General features: G+C 42.6%; 1 protein-coding gene across 1 annotated transcript; it reads right to left on the reverse strand.

The window, feature by feature from the left end:
* Nucleotides 1-1584: 1584 nt before the first annotated feature.
* On the reverse strand, nt 1585-16745 carry LOC106582745 (mitochondrial import inner membrane translocase subunit Tim17-A). The gene is made up of 6 exons (XM_014166132.2): nt 16625-16745; nt 12667-12766; nt 10328-10391; nt 10090-10218; nt 9637-9747; nt 1585-2396 (listed from the first exon to the last, which is right to left on the reverse strand). Exons 1-6 carry the CDS (start codon nt 16648-16650, stop codon nt 2323-2325), a joined length of 504 nt encoding a protein of 167 aa, XP_014021607.1. The 5' UTR covers nt 16651-16745; the 3' UTR covers nt 1585-2322.
* Nucleotides 16746-17405: the final 660 nt, after the last annotated feature.

The following is a 17405-nucleotide window of genomic DNA, read 5'->3' on the forward strand; positions in this document are numbered from 1 at the left end:
TTTACTCAAGTATACAATTTGTACTTTTTCCAACACTGAAAACAACGTACACCAAGTGTTCCGAGAAAATGAAAGAAATCCTGAAAAAGCACTGGCATATTCTGCAATCAGACAAAAAAATTGCACACCTCTTCAAGGAACCCTCACTGGTGGTCTATAAGCGTGGTCGCAATATTGGGGATAACTTGACGAGGTCTGACATGCCCCCTGAGCCCACTTAGACACTCTTGACACCCATTCCAAAAGGGAACTACAAATATGGCTCATGCACACAGTGCAATAGCCCTACAAAAACATCCTTCTTCAGACATCCACATACAGGTCGAAAAATCCGTTAGGGGTATCACACCATGCAAGACAAAGGGAGTAATCTATCTCATCACCTGTTAATGTGGGAAAGCCTACATAGGACAAATTAAAAGACAGTTAAACGCATAGCTGAATCAGGTGTAAGAACACTGACTATCCAGTAGCAGCTCACTTTGTTGAAGCTAACCATCCTATCTCCTCCCTCAAATACAGAGGCATTGAGCATGTTACTCTACCAAAGAGAGGTTAACATCGAGATCTTACTACTACAGAGGGAGGCCTACTGGATCTCCTGTCTAAAAACATTGACCCCTAGTGGTCTGAATGTTGACTTTGATCTCAGGTCCTTCTTATGAACAATTCTTCTTTATGCTCTTTTTTTATGAAGTCTTATAAATGAATATATTCTTTCTACAGCTTATCAGCATACACCCAATATGTTCCCCCTGTTGATGATGCATTAAGGTTGAACCAAAAGATTACATGTAACATGTTTATTGGAAACAATTAAATAAACGTGAAATTAAATCATGTATGTTGATGCTAATATTATGTACAATATCTAATTATGTTCCATATGATAACAATAGCCTAATATATTCTATATGCTGTAAACTATTGTCTTTTAACAGTTTCACTCAATTCATTCTAATCAACCTAATAATTATGACACACCCCTCACTATTGTCATTGGTTTCACTAATTGCACTGTTTGTCGACATAACCTGGTTCAAACATTCATGACATTACCCTGAAGAAGGCACAGTGATGCCGAAACGTTAGTGTTTTACCCAATAAATGACTGGGAGTTTATATATAGAGTGTGCGACTCTATAAAAATAGTCGCACACTGAACAGATAACTGACATGGACAACTCTTTCAGGATATCTAGTGTATACTGCCCTCTACTGGTGACACTTTTGGGTTTTCTGGTTTTAGTCCTTGAGACAGAGCTCTCCAGGCTGAGATGCCAGTAGCTTCTGAATAACGTATGCCACTCAACACCAAAGCAAATGGTGTGAAAAGATGTGAGGTTATATTAATCAAGTGGCATGATGTATGGCAGGGGTGGCTATCCTCATCCAGGAGATGTACTGGGTCTACAGGCTTTGCTCCAGCCCTGCTGAAACACAATCCTAAAATATATGTTTAAGAGCATACTCAATAACCATACACCAACAGAGATAATTTCAAACTTTTTCAGTGTCAAAAAGTTAAAGGGGAAATAAAGTTGCAGTTTGTGATCATTTGAAAGTTAAACAAAAGCTACAAAATAACATTTTAATTGACAACTTTTATTCTTCTGTCATTCAGACAAGTTGTATCAACCCCTTTCATGAGGACCATTGAGCAATTGGTGAGGTTTGAGGTCATCCTTTGCCAGCAGTAATTTGCTCCTCTCTTGGTGTTAAACGATAAAGCATTTAATTATCAACTACCAAAAAAATAAATAAGTCATTATAAAACCTAAGATTTCAGAGACAGCATAATGAATATTTGCCTTTTATACCGTTCAATAAAATATCAGCCTAGTTATTTCATTTACAAAACGGCACGCACAAGCACAGGATACGATGAACAATAAGGCAAATAAGCAATACATGCCAAATACATGCAGGAAAGCCTTTATATACACATGAAAGACATGATACAAGTTTGATAGAATCAATCTTTGACTGGACATTGACAGCCATGGCACTGAGCTTGACTCAACATCAACTTCAGTTTATCTGTCACACTTGCAGGGTATACATGCATGTATGATTGTACAAACCCACAAACTTTTCCCTCGTTCAAATATTTTAACCGATTTAGGGTGAACTAAACACAACTGAGAAGGCTGAGGATGGTAAAAGGCAAATCTGTACATCGGCTCTGGAAAAAAAAAGTGTGGATTTGCCCTTCAGTTCGACGACCCAGTCCATAACGTTAGGTGCAATTGCAATTGCGTAAAAATTTCCTCAATTTCCTAAGTGTAACTTCAAAAAGGCCTAGAGGGTGAGAGGGACCTCTCACTGGTACTGTCTGTAGTCTCCTCCATAGGAGGGGGCAGGCATGGGGGCTGGCTCCTCAGCAAACTGGGGACCTATAGAAAGGGAAGAGGTGAGAAATGACATCAGGGATAATACATGAATAAGACAACTGGGCAGTAAGCAGTCATTCGTCCTGTTCAATATAAATAACACTATCCAATTCAAGATGGCGGCAGGGCAGTTTTGCTGAGCGTGTTGTTTCACACTGTTTCTAGTTTTTATTACTTAGCAAAACCGTTAAAGGCTGCGAGACTTGTCATTAAACAACAGACAAAATCTAAAATCCTACAGGATCAAAGAATTAAATTGACATTCTACAGGAGATCCAAGCAGGTGTGGTGCCCTTCCTGAAAGTAGAGAGGATACATCTGTGCTGTGACTGACAGTCCAGACACGTTGGGCCAACTAGCCTTGGATACTCCTCGACGGTCAGGTTGTTTAAAATCTGTGCTTCGCCATTCTACCAGAATCTTCTGACTCCACTCCTGCCTTGCTGTGTGGTGGAAACCGGAGGTCGGTATCTGCGCTGTGACATAAAGTCTAGATGCGCTGGGCTTCCTAGCCACCGGTCAACTGTGCCCGCTCAGCCTCACTGTGCTGTAGCCTACTGCAAGGCGACTAGGTGCATTGACCAGACCCACACACTGGGCGAAAAACATGTCAGTACATTCCTGCAGCGGCTGTTGAACGCGCTGACCGTTGTAAGGTAACAACGCTCGGGCACACACTTGCTTTCTAACTCCACTAGACCTGTAGGATACAGCTGAACATTTTTAGGGAATTTAAGGTTTCAAAAGATTGACTCAGTATATTTTTTTCCTTTTTGTTTTAGTGAATTGTTGGATTCAGTGGTAATTTTTTTTATTTTTGTACAAATGGTTTTAATTGCTGGCTACATGGGTTATGGCTCATTGCATAGTCTAAATTATCAAAAAGAAATCTCCCTAACCCAGAGATGGCGCTACACCATACTTTGACTGACGGTATAGCAGCTTTTATCTTTCAGAGGGATCAGATTGTGTTACCATTTGACTTCTACTGTGACATGCTCATAAAAACTTCTCATCTACAGGGTTTGGTCTGGCTAAAAACGGTGTTTGTTGTATCAGATGACTGTAGTTTGGATTATTTTAAATCTGCAGAGATGTTACGAAGAAACATATCAAGGTGTTTTATTATTCTCCTGCTTTTGGTATCAGGAAACATTCACCTAAACCCAGGCCCATTGGCTATGGATTAACTTCCCACTCCAAATGATTTTAAAACTAGATCAGGGTTGGGACTGATGCATATTATGGTGAGGAGTTTGATGCCAAAATTGGACATGATAAAAGTCTGGGTTCACACTGCTGACCCAGATGTCTTAGTACTGTCCATGACCTGGCTTAAGAAATCTGTTCTAAATCAGTCTATAGGCTTGGATGGTTATAATGTTTATCGATGTGACTGACAAAGTAAAGGGGGAGGTATAGCAATCTACTGGAGTTGCAATCTACTGCAGAGACAGCCTGCAGAGTTCTGTCATGCTATCCAGGTCTGTGACCAAACAGTTTGAGCTTCTACTTTTAAAAATCCACCTTTCCAGAAATAAGTCTCACTGTTGCCGCTTGTTATAGACCCCCCCCCCCCCCAGCCACGCCCTGGACACCATATGTGAATTAATCGCCCCCCATTTATCTTCAGAGTTTGCACTGTTAGGTGACCTAAACTGGGATATGCTTAACACCCCGGCCATCCTACAATCTAAGCTAGATGCCCTCAATCTCACACAAATTATCATGGATCCCACCAGGTACAACCCTAAATCCATAAACATGGGCACCCTCATATATATCATCCTTACCAACCTGACCTCTAAACACACCTCTGCTGTCTTCAACCAGGATCTCAGAGATCACTGCCTCATTGCCTGCGTCCGTAATGGGTCCGCGGTCAAACGACCACCCCTCATCACTGTCAAACGCTCCCTAAAACACTTCAGCGAGCAGGCCTTTCTAATCAATCTGGCCCAGGTATCCTGGAAGGATATTGACCTCATTCCGTCAGTAGAGGATGACAGGTTATTCTTTAAAAGTGCTTTCCTCACCATCTTAAATAAGCATGCCCCATTCAAAAAATGTAGAACTAAGAACAGATATAGCCCTTGGTTCACTCCAGACCTGACTGCCCTTGACCAGCACAAAAACATCCTGTGGCGTACTGCATTAGCATCGAATAGCCACCGCAATATGCAACTTTTCAGGGAAGTTAGGAATCAATATACACAGGCAGTTAAGAAAGCAAATGATAGCTTTTTTAAACAGAAATGTGCATCCTGTAGCATAAACTCCCAAAAGTTCTGGGACACTGTAAAGTCCATGGAGAATAAGAGCACCTCCTCCCAGCTGCCCAATGCACTGAGGCTAGGAAATACTGTCACCACCGATAAATCTACGATAATTGAGAATTATCGTAGATAAGCATTTTTCTACAGCTGGCCATGCTTTCCACCTGGCTACCCCTACCCTGGTCAACAGCTTTGCACCCCCCACAGCAACTTGCCCAAGCCTCCCCCATTTCTCCTTCACCCAAATCTAGATAGCGGATGTTCTGAAAGAGCTGCAAAATCTGGACCCCTACAAATCAGCTGGGCTAGACAATCTGGACTCTCTCTTTCTAAAATTATCTGCCGCAATTGTGGCAACCCCTATTACTAGCCTGTTCAACCTCTCTTTCGCATCGTCTGAGATCCCTAAATATTGGAAAGCTGCCGTGGCCATCCCCCTCTTCAAAGGGGGAGACACTCTAGACCCAAACGGTTACAAACCTATATCTATCCTACCCTGCCTTTCTAAAGTCTTCGAAAGCCACGTTAACAAACAGATCACCTCCCATTTTGAATCCCACCGTACCTTCTCCGCTATGCAATCTGGTCATGGGTGCACCTCAGCCACGCTTAAGGTCCTAAACGATATCATAACCGCCATCAATAAAAGACGATACTGTGCAGCCGTATTCATCGACCTGGCCAAGGCTTTCGACTCTGTCAATCACCTCATTCTTAAATCGGCAGACTCAACAGCCTTGGTTTCTCAAATGACTGCCTTGCCTGGTTCACCAACTACTTCTCAGATAGAGCTCAGTGTGTGAAATCGGAGGGCCTGTTGTCCGGACCTCTGGCAGTCTCTATGGGGGCACCATAGGGTTCAATTCTCAGGCCGACTCTTTTCTCTGTATACATCAATGATGTCGCTCTTGCTGCTGGTGATTCTCTGATCCACCTCTACGCAGACGACACCATTCTGTATACTTCAGGCCCTTCTTTGGACACTGTGTTAACTAACCTCCAGACGAGCTTCAATGCTATACAACTCTCCTTCTGTGGCCTCCAACTGCTCTTAAATGCAAGTAAAACTTAATGCATGCTCTTCAACCGATCGCTGCCCGCACCTGCTCGCCCGTCTAGCATCATTACTCTGGACGGTTCTGACTTAGAATATGTGGACAACTACAAATACCTAGGTGTCTGGTTAGACTGTAAACCCTCCTTCCAGACTCACATCAAGCATCTTCAATCCAAAATTAAATCTAGAATCGGCTTCCTATTTCACAACAAAGCATCCTTCACTCATGCTGCCAAACATACCCTCGTAAAACTGACCATCCTACCGATCCTTAACTTCGGCTATGTCATTTACAAAATAGCCTCCAACACTCTACTCAGCAAATTGGATGCAGTCTATCACAGTGCCATCTGTTTTGTCACCAAAGCCCCATATACTACCGACCACTGCGACCTGTATGCTCTCGTTGGCTGGCCCTCGCTTCATATTCGTTGCCAAACCCACTGGCTCCAGGTCATCTATAAGTCTTTCCTAGGTAAAGCTCCGCCTTATCTCAGCTCACAGGTCACGATAGCAGCACCCACGCGTAGCACACGCTCTAGCAGGTATATTTCACTGGTCACCCCCAAAGCCAACTCCTCATTTGGCCGCCTTTCCTTCCAGTTCTCTGCTGCCAATTACTGGAACGAATTGCAAAAATCTCTGAAGCTGGAGACTCATATCTCCCTCACTACCTTTAAGCATCAGCTGTCAGAGCAGCTTACAGATCATTGCACCTGTACATAGCCCATCTGTAAATAGCCCACCCAACTACCTCATCCCCATATTATTTTTGTTGTTGTTGCTCCTTTGCACCCCAGTATCTCTACTTGCACATTCATCTTCTGTTCATCTATTACTCCAGTGTGTAATTGCCTTACCTCCCTAATCTTACTTAATTTGCACACACTGTAGATAGACTTTTCTTTCTTCTCCATGTGTAACTCTGTTGTTTGCGTCGCACTGCTTTGCTTTATCTTGGCCAGGTCGCAGTTGTAAATGACAACTTGTTCTCAACTGGCCTACCTGTTCAAATAATGGTGAAATAAAAATAAATAGCCATCTATATTAAAGACAGATGTGGTTACTGAACTAAGGTCTTTATCTAAACCAAAACAGTTTGAGTTTTTAGCATTGAAACTGCAGTTATCAAAAGCTGTGAACTTAAGATTTGATAGGATGTTATTGACCTCCATCTGCAAAAGTAGAATCCCTGGATTCTCTGGCTGAACTGATGCGTGGTTGGGGGGGAAATGAAATGGTCCTTATGGGCGATTTAAACTGGGATTGGTTATCTCCAAACTCCGAGGCCATAAGACGACTGTGCAATACATAACATTTTACTCAAATTATAAACGCAGTCACAAGACTTAATCCTAAAGACATCTCTACATCAACACTTATTGACGTTATTCTAACAAACAATCCGCATAAATACTCAGCTGTTGGTATTTTCGCTAACGATTTAAGTGATTATTGTGCAGTTGCTTGCATTAGAGACACCAAAATCCCCAAAGTGCCCTCTTGGTTCATAGTCAAATGAAATTTTAGGCAGTTCGGTGAGCAGGCATTCCTGCATGAACTTTATGCATGCAACTGGGATAGGATTGCGCTTATTCCAGATATCGAAGAGGTATTCTCCTATTTTCATTCTATAAACACACCCCTCTCAAAAAGTACCAGGTAAGAGGTAGAGACAATCCCTGGTTTACAGGGGAATTATCTGATTTGAACCAAAAATGAAATACACAATGGGCCAAAGCCAGAAAGGGTAATTCCCAGACTGAATGGCAGTTATTCAGGGCACTGAGAAATAAGTGCACCTTGCTAATACGGAAATGCAAATCTAGCTTCTACTACGAATCTACCAAGGCAAACCTCAATAATCCGAAATTATGGAAAACCATTAAATCCATGAATGCTAACACGAACTCCTCTGGTCTTGTGCTGAAGTTGACCTCAAATTCAATGATGTGACTGACAAGAATAAACTTGACATGTTTAATGAGCATTTTGCTAAAGCTGGGCATTTATTTGATAATGAACTCCTTCCTAACATCTCAAATGAGGCGGTGAATGAAACTGCCACTTGTCGGCCTATGGTTCATCCATTTCATTTTACTGAGATCGAGCTTTCAGAAGTAAAGGAACTCAAATCTATTAATATTAAGAAAGCAGCGGGCCCGGATTAATTAAACCCGTATTTTCTCAAAGTTGGTGCAGAGATCATTGCTGCCCCTCTCACTCATATTTTAAATATTTTATTGGCGAGTAATACCATTCCAAAAGTCTGGAAAGCAGCCTATGTCACGCCTTTACATAAAGGTGGAGATCCGTCCCAGTTGGATAACTATCGTCCCATATCTAAACTGTCTGCTTTGAACTCAAAGTTGAAAGACTTTTTTTCTAATAACTCAGTTTTATCTCAATTCCAGTCGGGTTTTAGAGCCAAGCATTTCCTTCGCCTCCAACCCCTTTCCATGCGTGGAACGGATGTTGGTGGGCCTAGGTCTACATAAGGGTGCAAATTTTTTTTTAAATCCCAAAAGCTCTGACGAAGGCCGTGAGGCCGATACGTAAGCTTATTAAAGATCAGTGATACTATCAAGAGCAGTGTACGGTTTCCTTTTTCATTCATCTTGTTCAACTATTGCCATGCACCTGCAAAAAGTTTGCTCAGATGTGCGAGTGCCTTTTGAATTTTGAGAGCCAAGCATAGCACAATTACTGCTGTAAGTAAGGTTGTAGGTGATATTCTAGATGCTCCGGACAAGAAAAATCACTTTCACTTTTTATTGACTGTTGCCATGTCCAGCTGTTGAAAATACTAAAAAAGGTTGGTTTAAGTGTTGATGCATTGGATTGGTTCCAAAACTACCTTTCTGACAGAACACAGTGTGTAGCTCAGGAGGGTATGAAATCTGAGTTTCAAAGGCAGCTTTTCCAATTGAAACTTGTGCTCAATGAAAGGAAAACAACGTTTATGGTTCTCTTTCCTGAAAGTAAACAGATGGCGTCACTTGCCGATTTGAACTATAACAGGCCAGCAAATTGATAGGGTCTCCTCCTATAAGTATCTTGGGATTTGGTTAGATGAAAAGTAGAATTTTAAACAGCACATTGATAACTTGACTACGAAACTGAAGTTGAAATTGAGTTTCTATTTCATGAACAAATCTTGCTTTTCAATGTTAGTCAGAAAAGATCTTGTTCAAAGCACTTTAAAAAAAATCAGTACTGGATTATGGTGATATTGTCTATATGCAAGCCTCAGCAAGTACCTTAAACTCTGGACACGGTTAATCATGGTGCTTTAAGATTTATTACAAATGCTAGATCACTTACCCATCACTGTGATTTGTATGCTATGGTGCAATGGACCTCTCTCTCCACTAGGAGGCTAAAGCACTGGTACACTTTAATGTGTACAAAGCATTGATGGGACAACTCCCTTTGTGTCTCTGTTCTTTACTGACCAGATCAGTCACTCAATATAGTCGTCGTTCACAGTCGCTGTTGTCCTTGTCTCTTCCTAAGGCTAGAACTGAGATGGGACAATCTTTTTCCCATAATGCCCTGTCATCCTGGAACATGCTTCAGAAGATTTTAAAGTCCTTGCCTGTTTTTAAGACTCTGATCGACAACACTGTTTGTGATAACTGCTTGTTTCTAATCTTCAATTGTATCTTTAACTTGTGACAATTTGTCTTTTGTATGTGTTCTGTAATGTTTTATGGACACGCTACTATTTCCCTGTTTTGCGTTCTTGCCAGGTCGTCCTCGCAAAAGAGGTTAACCTCAAATGCGTTTTACCTGGTTAAATAAAGGTTAAATATATTAAATAAAATATTTGCACTCCCTATAACCCTTCATTGTAGCCCTGTAAATCAACTACAGCATAAGACAGCATTCCTCAGAGAGGCACACTGACCAGTTGGGAACTGTGACGAAGCAAATCTAGTGAGCAGGATTCCAGCTCCCTCTATCAATGCCAGTAGTATACCTCCCATTGCAGCAGAGCCTACCATGGCCACTGGTCCATCTGAGGACAAACAATAAAGGAATCAGTACAACATAGACTAGCAATTAGTCTTTACAGTATACCAAAAAAATAAACATACATTTACATTGAACAAACACTGGGTCTACGTGAATGCTCTGAATTTACAAGCCCATGTTGTATGTTAAGCATGCGGAAATACATAACTGTGTTCAACAAGGAACCAATGGTGAACTTTGTGCAAAAGTTATTGTAAGATAGCTGTATAAAGACATTTTTCTTTGTATGAGTATGTGTGTGAAAGTGTGACAGAAAAACAGTACGAGGGCCCCTTCTTCACACCAATGTCTGTCTTAAAATGTGAATTATTAAACTATCACTCACTTCTTGCTGCGAGGATGGCTCCAGTCATGGCCCCGCTTGTGATGGAGTTCCAGGGGTCCTCTTTCCCCCGTACCTTTACCAACCCACAGTCAATCATGGAGAAGAGGCCTCCCCATACTGCAAAGCTACCTACAATACAACATAACATAATTTGCGCGGTTTCAGACAGAGCAAGCAACAATGACTTGCAGTCTGAGAACAAAAGAGCCAAATAAGCTTGAACTTGACGTGCACTTACCCCCCAACTGTGGGGCTCTGGTCTTGATGGCTGTCATGCTACCTTTCAATCTGTGGCTCATCCCCTGAGAACAAAAAGATGGCATCAAAACTCCTCATTCTTCACACCTCACTATGCCCAACCCATTCAGCACAGTACAAAATTCAGTCAAACAGGTTTCTAGTTGACTTAACTGTTCCTTCATATCCCATAGGCAAGCTATATCGAACATAGCTGTCAAGTTACATTTTACAAAAATATAAAACGCAACATGCAATTTCAACAATTTTACTGAGTTTCAGTTCATATAAGGAAATCTGTCAATTGAAATAAATTCATTAGGCCCTAATCTATGGAGTTCACATGACTGGGAATACAGATATGCATCTGTTAGTCACAGATACCTTAAAAAAGGTAGGGGCGTGGGTCAGAAAACCAGTCAGTATCTGGTGTGACCACCATTTGCCTCATGCAGGGCGACATCTCCTTCGCATAGGCTGTTGATTGTGGCCTGTAGAATGTTGTCCCACTCCGCTTCAATGGCTGTGCGATGTTGTTGGATATTGGCAGGAACTGGAACACACTGTCGTACACGTCGATCCAGAGCATCCCAAACATGCTCAATGGGTGACATTTCTGGTGAGTATACATGCTGTCATGTAAACATCTTTCTAGCGTGAAATAGTTTCCAACCGTTCTGATTGTGACATCATGCTGTGACATTTCTCCCAGTATGAAAAAGATCCCAGTTCAATAAATGCACGCCATCTCTTTATGTGGATGGCTGAGCTCGTGTAGATGTTTCTCTCACACCCTCCCTCAAACTCGAAAAACGTGTGTGTGAAGCAAATCCGCATGCCCTCATCTGCCAATCAATGGTGGCCAGGAGTATTGACTTTGACCAATCACAAGCTTGTCGAGGCGTGAGGTCAGCATGTAAATACACGGAATCGCATGTCAAAGTGCTGGGGGTTGATGCGAGGAGAGATTTTTTGCCATTGCAAAGACTTGGGCGACTACGTTTTCGATTGACAGTGCATACATTTCTTAGTTAGCTAGCTATGCAAACAAGTTAAAACTGCACACCTCTAAGAACAATCCAACCAGTTAATTATGCTTGTTACCTAGCCAAATCAATGGTGAGGGGGTGTGAGAGAAACATCTCCACGAGCTCAGTAATCCACACAGACACTTTCAATTATTGACTGGAAACATTTTCACGCTGTCTAGATTTTTACATGACACAGGCCATGGAATAACTGGGACATTTTCAGCTTCCAGGAATTATGTACAGATCCTTGTGACATGGGGCCCGTGCATAATCATGTTGAGACATGAGGGGATGGCGGCGGATGAGTGGCACGACAACGAGCCTCGGGATCTCGTCACAGTATCTCTGTGCATTCAAATTGCCAACGATAAAAAGCAAATTGTGTTCGTTGTCCGTAGCTTATGCCTGCCCAACCCATAACCCCACCATGGGGCACTCTGTTACCAACGTTGACATCAGCAAACTGCTCGCCCACAAAACGCCATCCAAGCTGTCTGCCACCTTCCCGGTACAGTTGAAACCGGGATTCATCCGTTAAGAGCACACTTCTACAGCGTCCCAGTGGCCACCGAAGGTGAGCATTTACCCACTGAAAGTCGGTTACAACACCGAACTTCAATCAGGTCAAGACACTAGTGAGGAAAACGAGCACACAGATGAGCTTCCCTGAGACGGTTTCTGACAGTTGGTTCAAGAATTCTTCGATTGTGCAAACCCACAGCAGTTTCATCAGCCGTCCGGGTGGCTGGTCTAAGACGACCACAAGGTGAGGAAGCCGGATGTGGAGGTCCTGGGCCGGCGTGGTTACATGTGGTTGTGAGGCCAGTTGTACGTACTGCCACATTCTCCAAAACGAAGTTGGAGGCAGCTTATAGTGGAGAAATGAACATTCAATTCTCTGGCAACACCTCTGGTGTACATTCCTGCAGTCAGCATGCCAATTGCACGCTCCCTTAAAACTTGAGACATCTGTGGCATTGTGTTGTGCGACAAAGCTGCACCTTTTAGTGGCCTTTTATTGTCACCAGTACAAGGTGCACATGTGTAATGATCATGCATGCTGTTTAATCAGTTTGTTGATATACCACAACTGTCAGGAGAATGGATTATCTTGGGAAATGCTCACTAACAGGGATGTTAACAAATTTGAGCAAAAAATTTGAGAGTAAAGCTTTTTGTGTGTACAGAACATTTCTGGGATCTTTTATTTAGGCTCACGAAACATGGGACCAACACTTTATATGACGTTTATATTTTTGTTCAGTGTCATTTTGCAAATGGGGGAATTTATTGGCATGGCTGAACTTACTGCAGGTGAATTTCTAAAGCCCTTGACAGCCTGGAAGATCCCTCCTCCAATGGCCCCCATGGTGAAAGCACCCCCACAGTCGTCCACGATTCTCCACGGACTGAAAAAACACAGTATGGTCAATAAACACACACGTCTTTACCAGTTTGCTTCAGGGTCATAGTTGCATTTAAATGCATGATACATAGCTAGCTAGTGTAAAGTAGCCTGAAGGCTTGTGTCAACTGGCTATTAAAAGTGTGTGATTGCCACCTAGTAATGTTAGATAACGGTAGGCTAGTGTTGCACTGTATACCGGTACCACGGTAATATCACGGTACCAAAACGTCATGATACTTCTAATAACATTTTAGAATACCATAGTACTGTTTCATATGACACTACCACATGTTTTGGCCCTACCGATCCAAAGATCCAGCTGTCGCCTGTGATAAAATGGTTTATAAAGTCAGTTAAATTTGTTAAGCAACTAGTCTCTTGTATGCGCCAGTCCAAAAATGCCCACATCACTTTCAGGCGCAGCTCACGTGTGGCAGCTGTGATCAGCCAGACTCATCCCCTACCAGTCTTCACTCAAAGGTTATCTCTGTCCATTCTTCCTGCGCATCTACAGTGGATTCGGAAATTATTCCGACCCCTTGACTTTTTCCACATTATTGTTATGTTACAGCCTTATTCGAAAATTGATTAAATTGTTTTTGATCCTCATCAATCTACACACAATACCCCATAACGACAAAGCAAAAATAGGTTTTTAGAAATTTTAGCAAACTGGAATAATACATTTACATAAGAATCACGACCCTTTACTCAGTACTTTATTTTTGACATTTTTTTACTACTTTTTCACCGCAATTGGTAGTTACAGTCTTGTCTCATCGCTGCAACTCCCGTACGGACTCGGGAGAGGCGAAGGTCGAGAGCCATGCATCCTCTGAAACACAACCCAGCCAAGCCGCACTGCTTCTTGACACAATCCCAGGATCTCTAGTGGCACCACTGCGCCACTCAGGAGGCCCTACTCAGTACTTTGTTGAAGCACCTTTGGTAGCTATTACAGCCCCGAGTCTTCTTCGGTATGATGCTACAAGCTTGGCACAAATGTATTTGGGAGTTTCTTCCATTCTCCTCTGCAGATCATCTCAGGCTTTGTCAGGTTGGATGGGGAGCGTCATTGCACAGCTATTTTCAGGTCTCTGCAGAGATGTTCGATCAGGTTCAAGTCCAGGCTCTGGCTGGGCCACTCAAGGACATTCAGAAACTTGTCCCGAAGCCACTCCTGCGTTGTCTTGGCTGTGTGCGTAGGGTCGTTGTCCTGTTGGAAGGTGAACCCTTGCCCCAGTTTGAGATCCTGAGCACTCTGGAGCAGGTTTTCGTCAAGGATCTCTCTGTACTTTGCTCAGTTAATCTTTTCCTCGATCCTGACTAGTCTCCCAGTCCCTGACGCTGAAAAACATCCCCACAGCATGATGCTGCCACCACCATGCTTCACTATAGGATGGTGCCAGGTTTCCTCCAGTCATGACACTTGGCATTCAGGCCAAAGAGTTCAATCTTGGTTTCATCAGACCAGAGAATCTTGTTTCTCATGGTCAGAGTCCTTTAGGTGCCTTTTGGCAAACTCCAAGCTGGCTGTCATGTGCCTTTTACTGAGGAGTGGCTTCCATCTGGCCACTCTAACACAAAGGCCTGATTGGTGGAGTGCTGTAGAGATGGTTGTCCTTCTGAAAGGTTCTCCCATCTCCCCAGAAGAACTCTAGAGCTCTGTCAGAGTGACCATCGGGTTCTTGGTCACCTCCCTGACCAACACCATTCTCCCCCGATTGATCAGTTTGGCCGGGCAGACAGCTCTAGGAAGAGGTGGTTCCAAACTTCTTCCATTTAAGAATGATGGAGGCCACGGTGTTCTTGGGGACCTTCAATGCTGCAGAAATGTTTTGGTACCCTTCCCCAGATCTGTGCCTCGACACAATCCTGTCTCGGAGCTCTACGGACAATTCCTTCGACCTCATGGCTTGGTTTTTGCTCTGACATGCACTGTTAACTGTGGGACCTTATATAGACAGGTGTGTGCCTTTCCAAATCATGACCAATCAATTGAATTTACCACAGGTGGACTCCAATCAAGTTGTAGAAACATCTCAAGGATGAACAATGGCAAAAGGATGCACCTGAGCTCAATTCCAAGTTCCATAGCAAAGTGTCTAAAATACTTATGTAAAGGTTTCTGTATTTTTTGCAAACATTTCTAAAAACAAGTTTTTGCTTTGTCATTATGGGGTATCGTTTGTAGATAGATTTTTAAGTTGGGAGTAGTGTATGTATGTTTGTGGGAGAGAAAGTGGTGTGTGTGCTTATGAGAGAGGGAGACAGAGTGGCTAAATCCTAAATCACCCTCTTTCCTTCCCCTCTGCCATCCATTTGCAAGCGCCTCTTTCATTTGCACAAGTGTCCCAAAGCTGAGGGAGTGAAAATTATCGAGGGTGTAGGGGCTAATTAGCCCCTCCGGTAGGCACTTCGACTGAGCCTGCAACGCTGCCGGCTTCATAGCGAAGTGGAATCCCATAAGGCACGGCATTATTTTTTTGTTTGCACAGTTTCACACAAAATAATGGAGCGGCGTGCCTATTTATATGACACGTGCATTTGTTTATGTATGATGTCGAGACTTGACACGTTTAACAAACTAAATGTTTAACTGTTACTGAGGTTTATATTTCGTAAAACGACAGGGGAGATTTGTTCATTTGAATTTCTTGCTCTTTTTATTATTGAAATGGAGAATATGAATTGCATCACTCAAGTCACGAGTGTGTCCCGAAGTTGATGGGTTTACTGATCTCCTCAACCACTCTCTGGAAGTCCCCCACAATTTTGTCAGCAACCTCCGACCGTGTTCGTGTTGGTAGGGGCGAGGCGGTGGTACCACCAAGCGTGTGAGGGAGTGTTGTGTGTGTGTTAACTGAAGAGTAAAGGTTTCATGCAGTGTTTTCCCCTTACTGCCACAAGGACATACAATTAATTATGCATGTATATGCCTTCCCCCAATACATGTCAGACATGCTTTTAAGTTATGTACCCAGTAGGTCCCTCAGGTCCTCTGGCACGGGCCTTTTAACTATCCCAAAGCCCAAGAGGCAGCCTTTAGTTATTATGTCCCCAGCCTCTGGAATAGCCTGCCACAGAACCTGAGGTGGGCTGAAACTGTGGACATATTTAAACGATATCTTAAAACTTATTTTCAGCTTTGCTTTTCCTTAGGGTGCTTTTTAGTTGTTCCGTAAACATTTCAGCTTTTATTTTCCTTGTTTTTTCCCCCCTGTAAAGCACATGTATGTCTGAAATATGCCCCCCATTGTATCGCGATACTTGGCCTGGTATCGTGACAACACTAGTAGCAAAGTTGTGCTAGTAGGCTTACCTAGCTACTGTAGCATCTTGAAAGGTACCTAGTAACACAGCACATTATTTTACCAACTATAGCTAGCATATCACATTAGCGAGTGGACTAACAGTTACTTACTATCGGTGTCTGATATTTACTTCATATATATATATGCTTTCGCATGAGGGAGCATGCAGACTTGTCGTTACATCATACGTTGTAAATTGATTGAGCTAGCAGCAGGGCTAACTATTTGGGCATTAGCTAGTTACAAAGCAAATGTGGGAATTATTCAGATTAATTTGTGGTGGATAATGTGTATCACACAACGTACAAGTGAAATTACAGTTAAGCGTTTGACATATCAAACAACAGCGCCTGAACGCTCAACAAGGTCACTGAAGTGGGCTAGCAACTCAGCTAGCTAGCATCTTCGGAGTCGGACGGTTTAGGGGTTTCAAATATTAGTTTGGATTAAAGATATATTTCATGTATATTTTAACAGATTCGTGGTGCTGTTACGACACCAGCAACACTGTGTTGCAATTTAGTTTACTAGATGCTTTCACTCACCATGGCTCCCGTGCGTATTCCTCCATTTTGTTCTTTCACTGTTCCCTTCTGACGTAACTGCCGCGTTCAAAACAACTGGGAACTCGGAATTTGGAACTAGGAAATCTCCGACTTCAGTGCGTTCATGACAACTGGGAATTCCAAGTCAAGAGCTCGGGCCTCTTTTTTTCCTTTGCACCCCAGTATTTCTACTTTGCACACTCATCTACTGTCAAATCTACCATTCCAGTGTTTTAATTGCTATATTGTATTTACCCAGCCACCATGGCCTATTTATTGCCTTTACCTCCCTTATCTCACCTCATTTGCTCACATTGTATATAGACTTATTTTTCTACTGTATTATTGACTGTATGTTTGTTTTCCTCCATGTGTAACTCTGTGTTGTTATATGTGTCAAACTGCTTTGCTTTATCTTGGCCAGGTCGCAGTTGTAAATGAGAACTTGTTCTCAACTTGCCTACCTGGTTAAATAAAGGTGAAAAAAAATACAGCTCTCACTTTCCAACCTGAAGATCAGTGACGTCATTATTTTTACCTCGTTTTTTTACAGAGTTCCCAGTTATCTTGAAAGCGCCAAACAACGGAGGAAGAGGACATTTTTTATGATTCCATTTTTTTAATTGAACCTTTATTTAACTAGGCAAGTCAGTTTAAGAACAAATTCTTATTTACAATGATGGCCTAGGAACAGTGGGTTAACTGCCTTGTTCAGTGGCAGAATGAAAGATTTTTACCTTGTCAGCTCGGAGATTTGATCAATCTAACCACTAGGCTACCT

This window comes from Salmo salar, chromosome ssa22 (assembly GCF_905237065.1).
Source record: "Salmo salar chromosome ssa22, Ssal_v3.1, whole genome shotgun sequence".
Classification (NCBI taxonomy): domain Eukaryota; kingdom Metazoa; phylum Chordata; class Actinopteri; order Salmoniformes; family Salmonidae; genus Salmo; species Salmo salar.